The 23,744-nt window shown below is 39.6% G+C and overlaps 1 protein-coding gene across 2 annotated transcripts in view; it reads right to left on the reverse strand.

Annotated features, from left to right (window-relative positions):
- TRIO (trio Rho guanine nucleotide exchange factor) overlaps nt 1-23,744 on the reverse strand; it is a 244,477-nt gene that overhangs the window by 114,871 nt on the left and 105,862 nt on the right. For both annotated transcript variants that reach the window (XM_039714755.1, XM_039714756.1), the window contains exons 11-14: nt 17,829-18,020; nt 8,046-8,215; nt 6,983-7,157; nt 388-583 (exon numbers count right to left, since the gene is read on the reverse strand). In XM_039714755.1, coding sequence (XP_039570689.1) covers nt 388-583; nt 6,983-7,157; nt 8,046-8,215; nt 17,829-18,020 — 733 coding nt within the window. The remainder of the gene's footprint in view (nt 1-387; nt 584-6,982; nt 7,158-8,045; nt 8,216-17,828; nt 18,021-23,744) is intronic.

Raw genomic sequence — 23,744 nt, forward strand, 5'->3', positions numbered from 1 at the left:
CGATCATATACAGTGAAAAATATCAAATGAAGGGGAACACGGAACAAAAAAGGAAGATGTTTACTTGAAAGCTGAAAATCTCTGCTTGACTGCGTTGATCTGACTACCTATAAAACTAACATTCCCTTATCTACTCTAATTTTACAGACTTCCTGAGTGAAATCCCTTTCTCTAAAAACTAAACACCTTCAGGTGTTACCAACTGATGACATTTATGTGCCAGCATGTTCTTATGAACACCACTGAATGATTTGAGTATAAAGGAGCCCACATCTCCCCAGTTTACAGTTGACCAGCATCCCTGTTATTTTCACGCATCCCATGAGGAGACAGCTGGATAATTCTTAGAAAGCCACTGCCTGGAATAGCACAAAGGAGCCATCTTACCAGATGCCTGCACTTCATTGACATACTGCAGCAGATCCTGCCCTTGGTGGATGACATCAAAGGTCAAGTTATTCATGGTCAGGGCTTTGTCTGCATGATGCTGGAGCCTCTGCTCTGCTATTGTAAGATCTTCAGTGTCAAAGTCATTCATCTGCTGAGAGAGCTCATCATTCCAAGACTCAAGGTCTGAAATAATCTGGGGGAAAAAGGAAGGAGACCATGTTCAATTACCCATTACACAAAAGAAAACAGCTTCTTTCCAGTGTCGCACTGATGATTGAGGTAGGGAACTCAGTGAATCCAGCAAAATCAAAAAGCATAGTTTATTACAACATTACTGCAATGTCAGAACTAAATTTGCTTGCTGATATTCTTCAGCTACACTTCAGTTTTCACATTTTAATTCTGGATTTTATTATTATTATCTGCAGAATGTCCTAAGAAGTGTATCTAAAAAAGTTTTTGGGGTTTTTAGCACACGTATAAGTAAGTTCTCCTTGTCTGTCCACACAAGCGTATTTTCCAAATCATACTGCAAAGCCTATCTGAAATATAAAATATTCCTTTTAATTACGGTACAAAACTGGTTTTAAGGCTAACATGTAGTGCTTGCAATCCTCATTATCAAAGTGGGCTGAGTTTGTACACATTTGATGCATCAGTTACTTCAGAAAAGTCTAACACACTTATCCCTCAAGCAAATAATCAAAATTTTTCCAGAATTTTCAGCAGTTTTAGCACCAACTACTGCAGTTCATTGGGAAAGCAAAATTATAGGTATCAAGAAACAAGTATGGGTTAGTTCCAGTGTTGTACGATTTCAGGAGTAGGGCAAACCCATGTGAATGGTGCTAAATGAGAAGAAAGTACCTATTTATGCAGCAAGACACAACAAAAAGAGGACCTGACTTAATGGGTATTAGCAATCAAGTATCTAAGTGCATAAATATTTAACCAAAGTCATTTGTTGTCAGCAAAAGAAAGATGTCACTACCCCTTTTCAAGTGGCTGTAATAGTTCCAAAGTTAGTGAGACAGTTAAATGACAAGAAAAATTCCAGGAAAATAGGGCTTCTTGATAAAAAGCAGAACTGAGGAGATTAGAAAAGTTAAATCATTTATATAAAGTTTCTGTAGTTTGCTACAATCTCTCATGAAGGCATTTTTCCATTCCACTCACATGATGCCATAAAAAAATGGACACATCAAGCAATTAATATTGAAATTGTGGCACCAGTGAGTTACTTCCTGTTTTAAAGGTATTCTGCAAAAAAATTCCACTTGAATCACTAGGTATTTGAGTTTTACATCACGTCATGATGGGAGATACCAAACAATTAAGGTAGCTATTTGCAATCCTTAAATCTGCTCCGCTACCTCTGCTGAAGTGAAAACATGCAGAAACTCAAGTGCCAGGGGTAGCACTGAAAACAGAAAAGCTAATGACCAAAGTATTCAGGAAGATAGACAGGACAAGGCTTTTAGCCATTGCTTGAAGCTCCTTTCATCTTCCAGGTGCTCTAAATCAAACAGTCTCTATTTAGGCCTTGTGAGTGGTTTTCTCTCTAAACACACAAAAACAGACCTCCTGTCATACAAAATCCTAAACAAGTTCCCTTAATTTCCTTTTTACTTAGTCCATGCCCAAAATGTCTTATCACCTTCCTCTGCTCTTCCCTTTCTTTTAAGTGATCTGAAATTCTAAAGAAACTTTAGGTTTTCCTGACAGTCCAGCCAGAGAAATTCCTTACTTTCAGCTACCTCTCTTTTCTGCTCTTGTGCATCTCAGCTCTGCTCTTCACATCTTCTCTCTGAAATTCTGTGTTCATTTGTTATTAGAAGCAGTGGAGGTCATCTAATGTTTGTTTCTTCATTCACTGCACTAGGGAAGTTCTAAGAAAATAGATTTATCATCTTATTTTCATCCAGGTCAGTTAACAACATTCAAAAGTTACCCTGAAGAAATAAATATCTGTAGTTGGACTTCGTCAAACAGAAATCTGAGCGTTAAAAAAGGTTGTGAAACTCCACTATTAAAACACCATCTTTCTAAACACCATCGCATGAACCATTAAGATTCAACAAGGCACATTTTATAACACTGTTTTAAAAAGAAAGCCAGTTCATCTCCCTTCAGAACAGATGATAAGCCTTATCTCTTTTACTGGGAATTTAAGTGGGAATAAAGTAAAAACACACCAAGCTCACAGTATGCCACTGCTGTGGCTGTGTCAGTATTGTTATAATAATGAAATAGACTGTAGTCACTAGCTCCTAAGATTCCCTCTACTTGATAGGAAAAACAACTGGTTTCAAAGGGTCATAACTGTGTCTTGCCTCGGCTAAGAGGTTTCACTGATAGTGCCTCCAAAGAACAGCCACAAACAGCCAGTAAGAATTATAGCTTTTCCCATGCTATTTCATACAACCAACCCCATGCTACAGATCATGGCACACATACTGTTTAAAGCAGTTTAAAACACTCTGAACAAGACCAACATATTTCCTTTCCTCTTCAAAAGATCAGGATGCCCATGATTCCAATAAATAACGCCAGCATGTTTTCACACTGATTCAAAAGCTAAGTAGTCAATGACCATCATAGAGAAGTTTCCTAACAACGGCAGTAATCCTCCTATTTTATCATCAGTAATTAGGTGTTGCAGGGTGATCTATTTCAGCCATTGCACCCACTGTGCAAATCTGAAGACAGAGTTAATACAGAAATATAGCATTCACTAAGCCCTCTCTGCCCACACTCATCAGTGCTTCATCTAAAGTTCTGCTTTACAGACAACACTTTCAAAGCAAGCAGGCTCCCATTTTGGTTGTAAAGTTTTGTCAGGACAATCAGCATTAAACAAACAGAACAAATCACCAATAGAATTCTAAAGTAACTGAATCACAAATTCATACTGCTCTCAGGAAATGGACAACCCAGCATAAACACAGGCTAACAATTTACCATAGCATGTGTTCAAGAAGTTCCTGGTGCAGATTCTGAGCTGCCTGACATCACTGCATTCTCTTAAATGTAAAGGAAACATTGACAGGAAACAAAACAGGGTATAATATGGAAGGGATGCTTTCACACCGAGTGGGAAAGAAATAAAGAACCACAGGTCTCTTCTCAGAAGTATCCACCATACATGGTACTAACTGAGTGCTCATCAAGACCCAGTAAATATTGTGTGCTTAGTAGAAAAAAAAATAAGGGAAAATGGGAATGAGAGAGGAGTTAGGTCTCTGTGATACCCCAGCATTTTACATCCTCGTCTTTTCAGCAGTGTGATTTAACAGGCATCTTGTAAGTATGGTCTAAAAATAGAGTTGAGATAAAGCTGGAGCTGAAAAGTGTGTGGTATGCTCTGTGTAGAGCCCCGGCACAGGCCTCAAGGCATGGAAGTTACAGACAGGCAAAAACGCTCAGACACAGATGAAACAAACACATTTTGGACTGTGTACTTTGCCAGCAGTGTTACCATCCCACTGGGCTCACACACACCTTCCTCATGCTTCTAATCACACTAGCAAGGGAATCTTCACCTACATTATTTTGTTCATTCTTGCCTTTAGTTGATACAGGCATTTAAAAGGAGTCCTTCAAACAACTCACCAACGATGGCACTAAGAATCATGCTGAAGATAGAAAAGGTAAAGTTTATATGCCAAGAGCAAGGGGCAAAATAGAGGCAGTACTGCAGTTATACCCATTTCAGAAAAGCATGAGTATCTGAAAAGTTGTAGGAAAAAAATAAAATGAAGCATTTTATCAGCAAATTATAAGGGAAGAGTAAAGAGAAGAAGGGAATTAACCCTGCCTGCAAATCTCACCAGTGTCCCCAGAAGAACAGCTGCATGGCTATAACCCTGCAGTGCTAGGGAGTCCTTTGTCCCATTTTAGCCTGTGTAATTTTGCAATCAGTAAGAGAAGCTAGAAACACTACTTGCCTTCAAGAAAAGCTGTCCTCACAGGATGCTCCCCTGAATTAACTGCCCCTACAGTCAAGTCTTAACTGACTGGACCAGTCACACAAAATTCTGGAGGAAGGAGAAGGTCAAAACAAGGTCTGCAAATTCCTAGCTGGCATCTGGCTCCTCCTCATTATCAAGTTACTTCAGCTGAGCTTCTGCTTTCAAACAACTGACCTGGAACTAGTCCCCACATTTTCTTCCTGGAAGTTTCCGAACAGATGTCTGCCTTCAGGGAGAGGGAAAAGAGAAGCGTATTTTGCTGAGGAAGCAGAGAAGACATGGCACAAAGACAGCAAAACAATCAACATTTTGCTGAAGTCATTGCAGCCAGGGCCATTTTCTTCCTTGAAGGACTCTCCATCAATCAAAAATAGGCATGATTTCCAAGCCATATAGACAAACTCTTTCAACAAGCTAACTGGTGCTTTGCTTTACAATGTATGTAGCAAAATGTGAAGCATGCCAAGTGTCAGGTTTAGAAAAAGCAAGACCTGTCAAGTGTGTGCAGTTTTGGGCACTACAATATAAAAAAGACTAATCTATCAGAGAGAATCCTGAGGAGGGCTACGAAGATGGTGAAGGGTTTGGAGGGGAAGCCATATGAGGAGCAGGTGAGGTCACTTGGTCTGTTCAGCCTGGAGGAGACTGAGGGGAGAGCTCCCTCAGTGGAAGGGCAGGTACCAATGTCTTCACTCTCATGACCAGTGACCAGACTCAAGGAAACATGAAGCAGAGCGAGAGGAGGTTTACGTTGAATATCTGGAAAAGCTTCTTCTCCCAGAGGGTGGTTGGGCACTGGAACAGGCTCTCCAGGGAGTGGTCACAGCACTAAGCCTGACAGAGTTCATGAAGCGTTTGTGCAACACTTCCAGGCACATGGTCTGACTCTTGGGATGTCCTGTGCAGGGTCAGGAGTTCGACTTGATGACCCTTGTGGGTCCCTTCCAGCTCAGTATATTCTCTTCTATGATTCTATGAAGTTAGGATTTGAAGTCTTCTGATGCAAAATCCTATGGGCACCACCAAGTAGCAGTACCGGAAGTACTCCTACCTATACAGGTGCTGTCCTAACTGAAGCACTAGAACAATCTGCAAAGCAGGGCTCCTGCAACCAGCCTTTTGCTACTGAAGAATCCTGGCTTACGTAACTTATAACAGAGAGCAATCAACTTAAAAACAAACTTCACTCAAACCTTTATTCTAATTCCTCCATTAATTTTCCTGGTATGCACTGTCCCACACAGCTGCCATTCCTTCAAAAAAAGTGTTCTGAGAACATCTCACAGACATCAAGCACTGTTGATCACTCCTGCAAAGACTGTAAGCATTGAGATAGCTACTCTCAAGATCAAAGCAGAAAAGCCACTTGCACATAGTCAAAATAGAAAACTCTCTGCAGACTAGTGTGAATTGCAAAATTGGAAAAAAAACCCCCTTCTTTGTCTTCCTTTACAACAGAGTTGTTATTACTGTGGAGCACACACTCTCACTTCCTCTGTGAGTAAGGATCAAGGAACTGTGTCTGCCTATTTCTGCACTGCCCCTAACAGTGTGCTTAGCTAAACCAGACTTCAGCCATGAAGTCAAATCAAATCCTAATTTTCCGAAGGGGAAGAAACACCCAAACCAAAACATTAAAAACCTGGGACGCTATCAGTAAAAACCTGAGAAGCTTTCTGCTGACTGTCTCTTTTACCTTTACATTCATAACCAACAGTGGCAGCTTTTACTACACACAAGCAATGGGGCAAACTTCTCATTTTAACTCATGGTTTTCAGAATTTTGAGGTAAGTCATTATACACTCAAACAAGAACATTTACCAATAAATAACCCTGAACCTCACAAGGCACCAACTTGTCTCAGTCACTGTGTACAGCATTAGTAGTTTCATGAAATCATAGGAACTTAAAGTTTTTAAGTGCAACTCTGCTAACCTAAGTTCCTTGTTGAGTTTCATGTCTGTTTGTGTACACGTTCCTGCACACAAACAGAAACTTTTCAACTGATAAACTGATATGTAACTCCCTTCGAAGTTTGGACAGGCTCAAAACTTCTTGAAGTTTTGCAGGGGTGAAGCACTACAACAGCTATTGAATTATTTGTGGAGGTGGAAAAGAATTTTATTTTTATAAAAATAACAGCCCATAGAACATTCTCAGTGATCAAGACAGAATTTCAAGTACCACTTGCAGCTGCCAATTGAAAACTGCTGATTTGGTAAAGGAAAAGAAGAGGGTTGTTACTACAAAGCATCAGTTTAGAAGGTTTGTATGAAACCATCTTGCAAGTCCTATACAATCAACTTCAGGCATGCTAGTTGTACCAAGGTAGTCTGATATTCAAGCTAAACTTAGCACATGAAGTAACTGATGCACTATAATTTTACCTAACATTTGCTTAAAGATGCACCAAGAGCAAATCAAAAAGCTCAGCTCTGCTGAGCACTGAGCTCTTTGGACACTTTCACACACAGGACAAAAGCCTTAGTTCAGGTAAGAATTAAGTCTACCAGCCATGTGAGGCATTGTAGTTTGCCAATGCAACTACACAATCTCAGCGTAAACATTCCTACACTAGAGGAGAAATGCATGCAGTGCAAGTCTGAGAGCAAACACTCACATCTATTGCATCTCTTTCAAATATGCGGAGCTGCAGAAACAGCTCAAGCTTGATCTTGCGCTCTTGGAAAAGCTCCTCCATCTGAGACTGGGCCTCATCCAGCTGCTGCAGGACCGTCTCTATGTGGTTGATCGAGCTGTTATGGGGGGTCTTGTTACTAGAAATGGCAGAATCCCTATTCAAAGCAGAGAGAGGGGAGGGGGAAGAAAAAAGAGCATTATAGAAAAAAAACCCCATACGATTTGGATGCTATATATATGACCACAAGATATAAGCCTGCTTCGGATAACATTGTTGCAAAACATATTGCACAAAATTAAAGTCTGTACATCTTTGTAAATAAAAAGTCCAACTACGTTCAAGAACTCGGAAAAAAATTAGGAAATTAATTACCTTCATTTTTTTCCCAATTCAACATGTAAAGACATTCTGTTTACAGGAAGGATAAAATTTAAAACCAGAGACAAATGCTGCCACTGTGAAAAGGAAGTAGCATACGATAACTATTTACTTTCCTGAATCTTCCTGGCAAGGAAAGAAAATCAAAATTAGTTCATTAAAAAAATTACCTGATCTTTTATGTGAGTATAAAACCTGCAAATTCAGATTTGTTAATCTCCTATATGAAAGGAGACCAGCTGGGAACGAAATTTATTTATTTGATAATTTTTTTAATGAAATGGACCACAAATTTGGCTTTTACTACAATGAAGTTACTTGTCAGTATGCAAAACAAATTCAAGTGTCTCTTTATAAAAAGGCTGCTATTCAGAATTCAAAATGCAGTGGAGCCCTGCATGTCAGACTACAAAAACACATAACTGCTTCTATCAAAAAGGTAGCTTATGTCAACAAAATCTCCTTCTTGTGGCAGCAGTGTTTATAAGCTGAGCTTCCTGTAAACAGAGGTTTAGAGACCATCAGTACAGCATGAGAGATCCCAGTAGTCCTAATATTTACAAGTTTTATTTATAGGTCATATCTTGTACTCATCATCTCTACCCCCAAAATAGAAATAACCTCACAGAACATCAGGAGAGATTTAAATAAAAATATGTTTTACCTTAGTTGCTGTATGAGATCTTCACCTTCTTTTATGACATTGACTGTAACCTGCAGAGTGGTCTGTTGTTGTTGACCAAAACGTTTAATCAGGTCTTGGACAGCCTCCACAGACTCAGCATAGACATCATCAAGCAGTTCTTTCTGTAGCTCTTCAAGCCACGTCCACAGCTAAAGGAAAGGGGAAAAAGCAAGAAATGTAAGCCCGAGGATCAGGCAGTCAACTATTCTGAATCCATCTCCCTGGACAAGAGAAAACAGACTGAGGTGGCAGGAAGAAAGAGGATTTGTTTTTCTTGATAGAAAAATCCCATCCTCATATTAATGAAGTCAAGCCTTCGTTTCAAAAAAGGTTTTCGCTTCTTGGAAATACCAGGAAAGCTTTATCCGTGTTGCTAAGTCACCCTTTCTTCCCCATTTTGCTTCTACAGAACTGAGCGTATCCGATTGAGCAGCACAGAGTTCATAGTGAGAATCCCATCTGCAGCTCTGCGCGAGAGTCCCTGGGAGAGAAATGCTATGGTAACACTCTCTGAGAGAAGGGAGGAAGGAAGGAAGGAAGGAAGGGAGATGTATTGTAGCCACCATCAAATTTGCACTGCCAGGCTGACACTGCACACAGACAACATAACACGTTTCAGTGGCCTTCAAAAAAAGGAAAAAGAAAGAGCATTTCAGAAAACAAAATACAGAGACAAATCAGATATAAGATGTTATTGTTCTAGCATGATGGTGTTTGCCCTTCTGATTTCAGTTTCACACTATTACAGCAAAAATCATCATAAGCAATTCTACCAGTTAATTTGAAATTCATCCTCCCTGCTTCCCATGTGCACATATCCCTGCTCAAGAACGGCCATGCACCACGGCTTACATAAAAATCCCTAGGTATATGCTGGACAGGTATCACTGCTGGTCACGCGAAGAACCCTACAGTGTTCTTTTCCACAATTTCATGATGGAAACTCTTGCCATTAGCAAACCATTAGCCATCTACTGTGGAACTGAAAAAAAGCAGCAGGAGCATGGCTGTATCCTGCAACACTCCCATGAGCAGCACCAACATCACACTGGAACAGCTGCTCTTACAGGAAGCATTCAAACACCCGGTCTCTCCTGTCTATTCTACTATCCCATCCCAAATGCTGCTATTCCAAGAACAGGAGTTTGCTTTTTATCCCAAAAGAATAACTCTGAACCCATCAAAAGTATTAAGGTCTTTTGAGAACATTTTAATCTCTGCCTTTGAAAATTTTAGAGACATTTGAACCTAATTAAAATGTTAACAGTGTTAAAATACAAAACTAAGCAATCAAAACTGGCTGAAATTCAAAAGAGAGAAACTTGACTGTTTTCTTTATTTCTTCGCTAAACATTTTCTACAGAAATAGCCACTTCATGCTGCTGTTTGTATATGTATGTTTTGATCATAAAGGTTTCCTAACTAATACATTAAAATAGAACTCAGTGAATGATTCCAGGTGTTGATTAATTAGTTCCTTTGAAACTTTGTTTTAAAATCAAATGCCAGTTTTGGTATCTCATAGCTTTATATGCCTCCTGTAGATTTTGAGTAAACCAAGCTATAGGCTAAGTTTTCACAATTGGGATGAACTAATGAGATTTAACCAGACTCTTGTCTACAAATCTCCTACCCCCTCCTCCCCAAACCAGCACTGTCTGTTCATACACAGTGTTATTCTGACTACTCATATGCTTCAAAGACAATGCTTGTCACAAATCTGAATGCAACTCCACAGTTGTAAGCACCACAGCACAGCAGTCTTTCTTACTAAAAGGACCACAAATCAATAGAACTTTACAAGTGGGTCAGAAGCACTCGTCAACATTCATTCCAGCATAACCCAATGCAGCATCCAATTTTGTTTTCCAAATGCATATTTCAGAATGCAACTTTAACTGGGAAACAAATGAAATTTAAGAGCAAGAAGTTAGAAAATACAACCTGAAAATTTTACTCAGTGCCCAGAGCACATACATTCATTCCTCTCTTAGCTTGTGAAGTTTATGCCTGACCCATAAAAATAGGGCATCGAGTCAGAGACCTTCCAAATGAGCTGTACAGTACAGCTTGCAACTGTGCAGATACAGACATTTGAGAGCAATACTTTGTTGTTTTCTGCAATGTGCTTGGTGCTGGCTAGACGACATTGCTGGCTCTACATGCTTACATACACTCCATGCTTACTGTACTGCCTACAAAAGGCCAAATTCACACAGATATTTACTACAGAGAAACTGGGATTAAATATATTTTATTTCTCAGACTGTATCAAGTTTGCCACCTGGGTCCCTTAGAAGTACCTGTACTGCAGTTCGAGACAGGTCTGAGAGCCACTTCACTTCTTAACAACATGCCTTTTGCAGCTGAGCAGTGTCAGTCCTCTACAAAGAACACACCTCACCTCTTCATTTCTTATTCACATACACTTCAGCCACTTCTATAACTGGATGGAGATCTGGCAGAAGCAACAAAACCTGCAAGTGCTGAACTGGTGAGGTATTGTGCATGTGAATAATTCCCTCAGAGCTCAGCCTGGATGCTGGAGACTAAGCCAACAGAGGACATGCAGACCTTTCCCTCTGCACAGCCAGCTCAAGGCAACACCACCTGACTTGAGCAGAAGGACATGGGCACCAGCACAACCAAGTGTGACGCTGACTGGCTAAGTGCCTGGTCAGCACGGCATCACTACAAACATGGTATCTGGCCCCCAAGGTACCAAAGGGCTCAAAAATACATTTGCCTAGCCCATGAGCTGAATTGTACACAGCTTGGGAAGCAAAAACATCTTATGAAGAGTGCAGAAAGAGAAGGAGAGTAATTAGTATGCATTACTTGCCTAGCTGTGATTCATACGCTGTTGAAAGTGGAACAAGTTAAGCCATTTAAGTGACTAAACAGCTCTGTGACACTGCCATAGCAGAAGTTACTCTAATACATTGCCAAATAAACGTTTTACATTTATGCATCAAGTAAGTTGCTGACAAAAATCTTCCCCTCAAAATAATCTAGGTGTTTATAAACAGAAGTTATGATAAAGCCACCACAGATGAATAAAACTGTCAGATTACTAAAGCTGGATAGAAATTCATGTAGAGCATTGAGAGAAGCTTAATTCTTAATGGGTGGCAGTAGCCAGCTGGCTTCTCTGCAGCTTTCAAACCAGAATGAACCCTGGATATACTGGAAATTACATAAATTACCTTGTTTTCAGATACAAAATTAAGGTTGAAGACTGTACAAGGTTGCACAGCAAAGCCAAAAGAAAGCAAACAGTTTACAGCAGGGGGTGAACAGAGACTAGAGCTTACCCATACATGTTCAGCAGTGCAGAATTACAGATTTTACAGTGCAATGACTTTCTGAAGTAACACATTATTCCATAAAAGAGAGCTTGGCAACAAAAATCCAGTGGGGGAAAAAACCACAAACTCATCATTAAAAAACTATTAACTTTCTCTCGGTGTGAACTTTTGAGCAACTTCCAGTCATGTTTTTTTCTATTCTTTGTAGAGAAGTAGCATGAAGATCCCTAAACAAACATCAAATCCTCTGATCTCAGTAAGAACTTTATCCAGCAGCAAGACAGCTCTAACACATGGTGAGAAAAACTGCATACAAAACTCAATCCAGTCACAGAAGGAGGTTCTTCGCCTCTTTTCATCTGCTCTTTGTATCTTATCAGAATTAAAATTAGAGAGGGAAATAAAATTCTGAATCCCTGACAGGCAAATGTTTCACTCAGCAGATTTTTTTCTTGATCTAAATATAGCACAGACTAAGAAACATCTGCTTGAATGAGCCTGCATCCTGTAGTACCTCTTTCCTAAGTTCTTGGGAGCATGCCATTAGTCACTGAGATGGTATTACTTCAATTGTCTGCAACATCCTGGAAGTTTCAGTGTTTCCATCATGGGCCTCTATCCATTTAAGTCCCATCTCTGCAATCTCCTGAAACACTGCAGTTAAATAAGACCCTACTATATTTTGCTGAATTTAAACAGAGAACAATTGTTTCTGAGTAAATACTTCACCCAAGAGCACAGAGTTATTTATTAGGGTAAAATATCCATCATACTCTTTCACAAGTTATTTTTTCATTTTTATAATACTGGCTTTTGGATTTGCAGTCTGCCTTTTCAGTAGGCTCAGGCAAAGAAAGGCACATGGTTTCTGCATGTAAAAACTGCAAATTCCTCTTTCTGCCCCCGTCCCCCAGCACAGTGTTGCAGTATGTGCATTACCACAGGCACAGTTGTTGAAGGACCTATTATTTGTACAGGGTCAAATGTTGTAATGGTGTTCTCTAATAAGTATGTCCAGGCACAGGAAGGGGCTGGTGTGTGTGTGTGTCTGCCTGTAAGCTTTGGCTTTGAGGATATGCAGTGCACAAAAAATGTGACTTTTTAAAAACAAAAACCTTAAGATGTTAAACACCACGGGGTTTGTCTTCCAGGGCCTTTCAGAGGCATTTAAGATGTTAAATGCTTGCATTTTTTTTCATTAGATATAATTATCTTTAAAAGCTTCAAATACCCCTATCTATCCTATGGTTATAAAGGAATTAATTTCTGATTCAGAATAAATTCATCCTTGCAGCAAAACCAAGTTTCCCACATGTTCATAGAATTACATCAACTACTACTACCCTGTTAACATTTGCCCTATTTCTTAACTGAACAAGAGAAAAATGTCTATACATAGCTTAATAGAGCATAAAGGCCTACTTCTGCCTCACTTTTGTCAAGCACTCTGTGCTATTTCAGTTACACTGAGACTTTAATTTCATCCTTTTTCCAAGCAAAGAAGCGACCAGTATTAAAAAACTCAAGAGAGAAGAAAAGCTGTGCTGGCAAACTGAATTCCAGTCCTACCAGCAGTAAGCCACTACACATTTGAGCGTACAGCCACTGAGAGTAATTCTTATTTCTGATTTAAAAGTGTCCTCCACAACTCTCACAAGATGAGCAGTGTATCAAAATACTGACCAGAATGCGCTTCGTATCTTTTACCAGACCTGTTACATTGACCATGGCTGTGCTATAATGACACAATGAAAGTATTAGAGATGCATGAGCCAAATCGATAAAAAGCCTTTACATGTAGATGGGGGCATCCAAGAGATTCTCTGCTGCTGGAAACAGCATGCAGAGGAGAAAGCAGCCTTTTCTGTGACATCCAAATTTAACCTGTACACTGCCAGCACAGAAAGATCAAATACCCAGGAGGGGCATGCAACCAAAGGAGCAGAGCTGTCATCTCAGGGTCTACCTCGAGACAACATTAATGCAAAGCTGTGCTATGGACACCTTCACATACTGGGCAACACAGAGCAAAGTGTATTTCCAGGAGTGAGTTGTAAGACAAAGCAAGACTATTATCAACAAGCTTTTTTGAATCAAAGGCACATGCCTCATAGGCGTGAATGAATGGGCAGCAAAGCAAGGCCTCCCCAGCCCTCCCTTGCACTGGCACCCTCAAAATGATGCCACCTTCCCTCCAATGCTTGCACAGACCACTGTTCCATTACTTTGGTAATGATGGCTTCGTGTCTGAAAACCCAGCCAATTCCACTTCCCTTCTCTTTGTTTCAACCCCAGTCTATTCTGGAGCAAAGTTTAGTTTAAGACAAAAAAAGTAGAGTCATGCCTTCTAGTAACACCATTAAGCATTCTGTGTTTACATGAAAAGCGCTCTGAGCTATTTTATAATCAACTTGTCAGAATACCCACAAAAGGTTATATGCAAAAAAACAACAGGCTCTTAAGAGATCATTCCCTTCCACATACAGTCAGCCTGATCTGCATTCCCACACTTGACTCCAGTTAGGAAAATATCTGTTGCTCTTCTTTGGCACTACAACAAACACCTGGCTTGGACAGGATTTCAGTCTTCCCACTCACAGATGCTGAGGGAGCCATTTTGGAGAGAGTGTGTGTGCACATGTGTATGAATGTGTATGGAAGAATTTGAACTCACACCAAAATGCTGTTCATCTCTAGTCTGTGACACACTTCATAGCAGAGACTATTGAGACTCCTGCTCCTGTGTTCTGCACACAACCTTTTATGATAACATTTGAAGATAACAGGAACAGATAAGCAGTTATCTTTTACCAGGGCAATTTTTTCTCACCTCGTCCCTTGCCATCTTATTAAATGTCCAAAGGCACAAAAGCCATAAGGGTTCCACTGTCTCACAATGGTCTGTGTCAGATGTTCAGCTGTTGTATGCTACCCATCCTCAGGCCAGGAATCTGTCAAGACACTGTACTTCCAATGCAAAGATCCTGACAGGGATATTTATGATCCAAAACATTTCTAAAGCTTGTCGGTGCACAGCTTAACTTCAGTACATCACTTCACTGAAGAGTCTGGCTTACAGATTGAAATTTCGCACTGTAGGCATGGGAGGTAAAAATCAATATTCACAACCTCACAATTTTAAAACTGGTAATAAGATAGCAGTATGTAATCACAATTTACAAAGAGCAGGCAACTGATTTTCTCAGATCACTGCTAAGCAAAATGAGTTATACCATTACATGACACTGTATTTCTGTCATTTCTGAATAGCTCCTTTTTCTCCCCAGTGAAAAATGCTGTCTGTTGAAGTCAGTCTGTGAGGAGTCTGAGAACTTATATGCTGGTTTTTTGGTATTTGTAAGCCACAGGGAGCTCTACCAGCTTGTAACAACCTCACTACAAAACTTCTGGAAAGGCTAAGGACAGACAGTATTTTCCATGTGCATCATAACAGGCTGCTGCACACACAGCACACAGCTGCTCTGTGCATACAAAGAGCAAAAGTCTGTTAGTTTCAGGAAGAGCTTTTCATGGCAAGCACACTGTTGACAGCAAAAACTGCTGATTTACTCAGCATGAACAGAGTGAGAGTACTGGGCAGTCACTGAAGGGCTGCTGCTTCCTAGACAAGCGGAGAAAACATGCAGGCAAATTCTGCATCAGGTATAAAGGTTATGTAAATCTACGGGGGAGAAGTGGTAACAGAATACTCTCATCCAAATGTGAAGCATTCATTCAACATGAAGTATTTCTGGAGGAAAAGAATAAAACATACCTCAGAGAAATCAAGGGATTGGAAGGATTTGGAGCCAGATTTCAAAACCTCAAACAGCCAACAACTCAGACAAACAGCTTTTCTAAGGTCTGCAGCTCCCTCCAAACTCACATACAAACAGGAATTTAAGTCTTCATGTCTATTTTTTTTAACCAGGAAAATACAAAAAACAGATACTAGAGATAGAATTTGCCCTGAATACTTCAAGGGCAAAATGCATTGGTGCGGTTTTGCTTTGTTTGGTTTTTTTGTGTTTTGGGGGTTGACTGGTTGGTGGGTTGGGCTTTTTGGTGCTCTTTTTAAGGTTTTTTTTTTTTTATTTTACAACTACGGCACCTCCTTCTGCTTCAACAACTAACCTATTATCCTACTGCCAGAACTGCTCTCTTCATTTTTTTTAAGGTATTATTTTACAGGTATTTTTTAAGGTATTATTTATAAGGTATTATTTTACAACTACGGCACGTCCTTCTGCTTCAACAACTAACCTATTATCCTACTGCCAGAACTGCTCTCTTCACTAGCTACGTGTGCATGTTAATTTCTTCACAATACAGCAGAAAGGTTATGTTGCTTACAGGTATGCACTAATTTATTCAGCGACTTCCCACATCCTGCAGGAGGAACACAGTTCTCCTGCCAATAAGCACGGATGTCTTTCAGGTTAGGGCATTTTTATCTTCCATCTGCTTTGTGATGCCTTCTCAGCACTCCATACGTATGTTTGATAACAAACAACATGCTCTTGAAAATAGATCAGAATACAGAAAGTACAGGAGAGCTCTGAGCTTGCTGTTTCTTTGCACCTGAACCAAGGACTAGTCTACTAAATATGAACCACCCACCTCACTCCCTCATCTGTATTTTTAAGTAGATTGCAAACATATAAAAATATATTCTTCACAAACAGGTAGTATTAATTTTTTTCTGTGCATTGCTAGGTATAAAGGCCATTCATATCACAAAACAAAATTAAAAAATCAACATCAACCACTATAGTACTTTCCCCCCAAAGTCTGGACTGCAAAGAGGCTTCCATACTAACAGCTGTGTGTGCTTACAGACTCAAAATAATAGCCGTTTTCCCAAAGAAATAAATCAAAATACAGAATATCTATTTTTTTTCTTTTCAATAAAACATTATTATCTAGGGGAGCACTGGCAATGGGCCAGCACATCTGGATCAGCCTCCCAGAATTATTCAACAGTGACTCACATATCAGTCTGCCCTTCAGGGTTTTTTTTCATTTTTGAAAGCAAATCCTTTTACACTCTTGGTCTTTCACCACCACAAACAAGTGTATTTTATTTAAATACCATTCCAGCTGTTGTTTTTAATGCTAAGAGAAACAGGCAATGAAGAAATATAGATGAAGAAAAATGAACACATTTCAGCAGCTGACTGCTCCTGCGCTTCATAACAGATAAGGACCAGTACTATTTGCTTGACAAAGTGAAACAAAAAAGCTGCCCCCTAAGAACAGTTTATGAAACAGCATTTATATTTTGTTTGAACAAGCAGTGTCCTGTGAGAGTATTGGCAAGGAACCATCTAGCAGAAAACTGATGGGGGAGCTATGTACTCATGTCTAAAGCTAAAAAGTAATTCAGTCCTGACCTCCTTCAAAGACCAACTGCCTTGTGCTTTTGTTTCAAGTGTAAAGCAGATGTTTCACTTACAAAAAACTCCCACTCTTATCCTCTAGGAGGTTTTGCTGAAGAAGCTACTTTGAATACTATGCAAAATGGTCTGTTCAGTGGCAAAGCAATGTACAGTGTCAGGAAGGAAGGCACACTGGAACATGCTGTGATCCAGAAGCTTTTCATATTTTCACTGAGTTTGAACAGTGAGGAGACTTAACACGAGCTTAAAACAGAACCCAAGTAACATAAGACTGTCAAAAACCAAAACACCTTGCTGAAGTCCTTATTCTTGTGGTAGCCTGTTCCACCTTCTCCCATGAGCTTATAAATTCACATTCTGTGTTTTGAATTGGAGCAAAAAGCTAATCTTACTGAAAATTAGTATGGCTGAATTTTCTTTTTCCTGGTGACCTTGGAAGAAGACTAAAAATTGCAAACATGAGGCAAACCACTGCCATTATCAGATAAGATCTTTAGGTTGCAAAGAACTGTCAATATACCAGATAAAAATGTGATGTGCAAAACAGAGAAATAAAAAAAGTCTCTCTGGGTGACAAGGTTGCCTTCAGTAGCCTTGCACTTCTGCCATACATTTCATTATCCTGAACCATGTCTGTCCAACCATGGGTCTGGTATGTCAGACAACAGGAGAGCTAGTTGGATAAAAAAACCAAAAGTGCACAGTATCTCCCTGCACAATGCTGACTTTTAGCTATACCAGATCCCTGATACGACCCTTCTCCCTCCCCTGTGACTGAACAAGCATGTGGACTTGTGCAACGAAGGAGGTAAAAGCTGCTTCTGAAAGTAAAAAAATCAAAATAAAATAAAATTTTAAAAATCCTTAAGCAGAACCACACACAGTGGTTCTGCTTAAGGACCACAGCCCACAATCCACAGTGAATTACAAACCAACAATCATCATACAACAGAGGTTTCATGGTGGCCTATGGCAAGGTTCTAACAATGAAAGTAACACTGGATAATACTGGGTTTAGGACTTGAAGTTATCATCACAATTAGTAGAAGTTTTACCTCTTTAACATGAGTGTGAAAGGACACAGACATGTCCAGCAGGATCTTGCGCTGCTCCACACGCCTGACAAAATCCTGTATCCGGTCTTCGAGCTGATGGGCAGCTTGATAAATCTCCTCCGGGTCACACTCCCCAGTCTGAGCAAGCTGCTCTGCTGCTTCTAGGAGCTTATCTGCATTCGTATATGTGTTCTGGAGAGAAATAAGTTAGTTTCACAGTATTAAATGAAAGAAAAGTCAGTCAGTACATTTTAAAGCCACGTCACTAATAAAAACAAAATTACAAAAAGGCCCTTGGAATGTACTTGTCTTTCTTCTTTTCTTAAAGGCAACACAATATAATCTTACTAAAGATTTTGTTACATTTCTATATGATTTTTCACTTAACTGTGAATAAATTCCTTAGCTCCTTATTTATGCCTATTCAAAGGTTTCCTCAACACAAAACATGAACTTAGTATTTTATATACACATCTAGAGTAAAGATCACCCAAAATGCCTAATTCACTACATGAAAACTGGCCTATTTCAATACTGGAAAAATCACTACAGGCAGAGACAGAGGACTTTTCAAATGTGTACTACTAGAGCTAAAGAAATTCTAACTGCTGGTAGAGACACCTAATCAAGGAAGGTGGTAGAGACACTTCCAGCAGGAAGGTGGAAAGTGACCAAGCACAGAAAGAGAACATTTCTCTCCATCCTTAAAGAAGTCAGAGATCCAAAATTCATGCACCAAATGTATCATCATTTGTGAAACAGCAGCAGCATAGGAAGATTTAGAAGTGAGCTATGGCCGAGTATCCTAGTGGAACAGTGTCCCAGTACATCCCAGGATTAAGAAATGCAGATCAGAAGGCATGTAAGAGACTTGAGACTAAGCAGAAAACAATGGAAAAAGTCTGGTCTCTGATGTGCTAGGAGTGCTACGGTGCAGAGAAGAGACAGGTGTTTAACAACTCTTAAAGCTCTGCATTGCAGCCTGCCTCAGTATCTTTCTGTTAATTTGAAACAGGACTGAGTGCAAACCTTTGTTACTCTTTGGGTGCCCTTTTTGACCCTAACCTTGGGTTTTCATGTTTTAGAATGGTTCTCAAAACTCTCATCAAGGAAGGTTAAAAGGATGTTAACCACTGAAGTAAAAAACTGAAGCCAAGTCTAGCCTGATAGGTTGGCATCACAGACTAAGACAAGAAGAAAGCATTCTTGACAATACAAACTACACCTTTTGCTTCTCCTTTCTGCCCTTCTATGTTCTCCCGACCTCTTTTACACCAGGTAAAAACAATCCCTGATAGGGGATGAAGCCTATGCAAATGTGCTCTTCTTTGACATAAATATAGTATCATACATCTAATTAACATTATAATATCCACAAAAATTAAATCCAAGTCCAGCCCTAAAACTGAACTAAGGGGCAGGAAATAAGAGCTCTCCCCCAGGGTATCAAGGTAAATTACCAGACAAGCCCAGGACAGATTACATGACTCAGTGAAGCTTTCACATATTTGGGGGAGCTCCCCCTTAATTTATTATGATCTATTTATGCATGGAATTAAATCCATGCTGTTCCTTGACTTTGACTCTCAAGCTCTTCCTTAACTTTCAGCTTTTTAGTTGTACAAAGAGATAGATGGTTTCCCTGGGAAGCATGCAGAGACAACACGAACTTATGCTATTCAGGGGGGAGCAGGCTACTCCACGCCCCAGACCACTGTCTCAGGCCATGCTGGCCCTGAACACACTCTGAGCTGTGCTTGGGTGTCCTGCCTTCCATGCCTGCAGCTCACATGTGTTCAGGAGCCAAGGACAGAGAGCCTCAAGGCACTCCTCAAACAACAACTACTTCATCAGTCCAGAGCACCACACCCAGCTGCAGATGGCTGAAACAGAAGTTTCCCATTTTAATGAAAACTTTATCTCACATGTGAAGCATTGTTTACGAATTCCAGGAGTATCTTCCGCATTACACAGGCCCAGGCACATCTGACTTCTCTTTTCTGTAAAGGGGATGGTGAGCTGCCTGTATTTAGAAAAGAGCACAGCCTGGATGCTGCTTCAAAAGGGGTTGCAATTCTCAAACCTGGCAGCAGGCACATGCCTCCTTGCTCAAATTTCACTTCCAAGTAGAGCTGGAGTATAATATAAACTGCCCCTTGGATAGAAATCACATTAACTAGGTGTTCAGTACCACCTACTGCCTCCCCCAGCTCGCTGCTTGCTTCTAAACAATGCTCAAAGGGAAAAAAGCAGTAATGTGAAGATTTTTGAAAATGCTTGTCCCAAGGGGCAGCCTCTAGCTGAAAGTCAGGCAAAAAGAGCAAGAGTTCTTCCTTAATGGTGCTTATGCCAATTTCCTAAATTCAAGGAAAGGCAAGGAGCCTTCAGGGTGACAAACTTCTTCAGGATCTCTTCACTGGCACACTCTCCCCAGATCCCAGGGGAAAAGGAGTCCTGTAAGAACTTCAAGATCACCTGTAGTCCATCCTTCTGTGCCCCAAGGTGCAAGTCTTTAATAGGCATTCTTCTCCAAAATGATGAAAAATTCTCCATAATGGAATTTACTACCTCCTCCAACTACAACGTCCATAATTTTTCCCATCTTTCTGTTAAATAATGTTTTCTCAACATTCTTCATAAAGAACAAACACCATATTTTTAGAAAGCATATGAAGTGACGCATCACAGAAAACCCAAAGATTAAATTTCAGACACTAGTGCAGATATGACTACTACTGACAATAAATACAGAAACAGAAGTAAGTGGAGATATGGACTGCACTTCAAACAATCTGGAGTTTACTGTGGTCTGGAAAGGGAAGAGCGACACATGGATGGCCACAGACCAGCAGAGGTATCCAAATCATTAAAGGTATAGAAAACAAGATAGAAGACTCATTAAGTACATAGTGAACACTATCACATTTAAGCATCAGACAATACATTTAAAATGAAAAAGCAAAGTACTTTTCATCTGAGGAGCAATTAAATTGCATAACTCATTGCCACAGGGTCTGGCACACATTCCAAGATCATAAAGGGGTTCAAAAAGTAGCCTAATTAAAGAAAGAAAAGTCCATCAGTGACTGGTTCAGATACATCCTTCAGTTCCAACATCAAACTCAAATAACTGGGAGGGTGAAGGTAACTTTTTAAGCATACAGTCCCTTTTCTTTATGCATCCAGTGAAAACCACAAGTCAGTGTAAGACATGGACCTTTAATTTGATGTATTGCAACCATTTCATGGGTAAAGTTCAGAACCAGTCCGAATTCATAACCCATTTTTATGGGAACATGGGAACAGGTGTTGGTAGTGAAATGAAAGGTGTATTCAGACAAGGTCTGCAATAATCTTTCTTGCACATCTCTTGCGCCAAGAAAACTTACCTGTGGGAAAAAATCCCACTAATTAATTGCTGCCATACACCTTTTGTGTTTCTTGAGCATAGACTACTGTCAAATAGCGGATACAGATTCCATTTGAAACCCAAAATCTGATTTAGAATTTCAGACAAAAATGCACACAGAAGTACAACTATAATATTGACCTGTATCCAGTGTTGTAAGCTGAAAATTCATGCCCATAAGTGAATCAATTATGTCAAAATTTGGACACTTGACACTTTAACCAAACAGTCTGATGGACACAGAGATGAACATGGAGAGAGGGTCAAAAAAGAAAGAAAAATATGGGTGAGTAGAAATGTAACTGGACAGGCTTCACATGAAAAGAAAAACACAATTTTACAATAGTGGGTGCAAGCCAAAGTATGTAATGTGTAGAATTAATTTGTAATCAGAATTTAGGGAGGATTATTAGCTGAGTTTCGACCATCTAGCTTTTGTAGTGGTAAGAAAAAGTGTTAAATAAAGAAAAACAAACCTTCATTTCACATTAATTCAGAAGTGACTAATTTGTGAGACTACAGCCCATTGACTGGAATGTCTATTCCATTTGACACACAGCTTATTTTAACATCTCTTTGTATGCTGTTGAGGAAATGGCACCTCATTCACGTTAGAAAAAGAATGTGGGAAGAAGCAGAAAGGAAGAAAAAAGAAAATACAATTTTCACTCCTCTCACAATCAGGAGTTAGCCTTTGACCAGAAACATGTCAACATAACTGTTGGCTCCCTGGATGTGCCAGAACATTGCCATGCCAGTGACACTTCATTTAGCATTACTTTCAACTTCTGGCTGGAACTGACTGAAGACCCCTAATAAAGCCCAGAGTCCTACTAAAAACAAACAAAACCAAAATCACAACAGAAAGAGCAACAACAACAAAAAAAGCCCAAAATAAAAACCACAACAAAGACGTGGACCAACCAGAAATGTAGGCAGAAAATAAGTCAGCCAAAAGTTACTGGTGCTTTAACAAGGCCTGCAGAATGCTGTTTTATACTCGAACATAATCTTCCTTGTAACAGCAACAACAGGAATGCCTTTTGGGCTGCTTATGTTCATTTTTACAGCAAGTAACAGGAACAACTCAGAGGGTGTGCCTCTCTTGGCAGTAACTTGCTACACATTCAAGAGTTAGAGATGAAAAAAATACTTATTAGATCATTTTGTCCATCCTTCTGTCAGTGGAAGATAGTCCCCTGTAGTATATTTAAGTTCTTTGACCAATCTAAGTTTTCAGTATCTCCAAAAATAGAACTTACACCCATTCCCTGAAGAGAGAATTTCAAACTCCAGTAACATTCAGTCTAAGGAAGTTTTTAGTAAACATTTGCTTTAAAATTTTCTGCTTTAAAGTCTAATGCAAATTAACAAGATGCTTTTTTTAACATCCAAGTAACATTTCTATACATTTCATCCACTTTTGGCTACTCAAAGATTTTCTTCTTCTTTGCCCAAATAATACAGTATTAAGTATGAGATCATTCAGGCTTTGTTAAGTATCTTACAGAAATAGACTCCTGCTTGTCTGACCCAAAAAAATAAGTATTTCCACATGGAAAATACTACTTTTTACTAAAAAATTAAGTAATAGACATGCATATAGGAAATCCAGCATGTATCTACAGAAAAGTAACAAAACTTATTCTTTTCGAAAATTTTACAGGAAATCAATATTGAGAAAGTTTTCTCACGCTATTTCAAGTCCTCAGCCACTGGAGTGCTCTAAGACTGTATTTACAATAAAATTTTACCAAGAGCTAATCCTCCACTAGACAGGCAAACTGTAAACAACGCTTCTGATGCATTCCCCATAGCAGGTGTCACTGCCAAGTTCCTGCATACAATGCCACAATTATCTAATAACTTTGCCTTCTGTTTGAATGAAGCACCCCTATATAAACCTCACCTTCAGAGATTTTTCTTCGTTAACCTTGGAAATAATGTTTTCTCTTACCAATCATTAAGACTGGACAGACAGTGCATGTTACCAATGGGGAGGATTCTAGCATTCAGCTTCCATCACAGGGTTTTTCTTCACCTCACATCCCCTTTTAGAGGCTAACACAGCTACACCAGCTTCTTGTTAACTTTCCTGCATTCCTTTGTATCTCTGTTTTGATTTTTTTCACAGAAGAATGTGTTCTGAAGTTGTAACATCACTTAAGGCTAAACTAAGAGTTATTCAGAAGAGGAGAACATGTACAAACTCAATTGTATTCAAAGAAAAAAAACTCAACCCAGGTTGGCCAGTTTGCTGGCTCACTTGGCTTCTTAGGAGTCCCCTTTCCTCTCCATGAGACTGCAGTGAGAATCTGGGAGCTCCCCAAGCTCAAAGTCAGCAAGCTCCATCCTCTCTTACAGGCTGCAGAAAAGTTTAAATCCTATAATCCCATGGAACTAAGTTACTTTGAAATGAGAGCTTTCATTCTTCTGTAAATCAATATTTGTAAGTATGATTTTGAAGAAACAACAACAACAATAATAATAATAATAGTACTGTATCA

This window comes from Passer montanus, unplaced genomic scaffold, assembly GCF_014805655.1.
Source record: "Passer montanus isolate IOZ18808 unplaced genomic scaffold, ASM1480565v1 scaffold31, whole genome shotgun sequence".
NCBI classification, from domain to species: domain Eukaryota; kingdom Metazoa; phylum Chordata; class Aves; order Passeriformes; family Passeridae; genus Passer; species Passer montanus.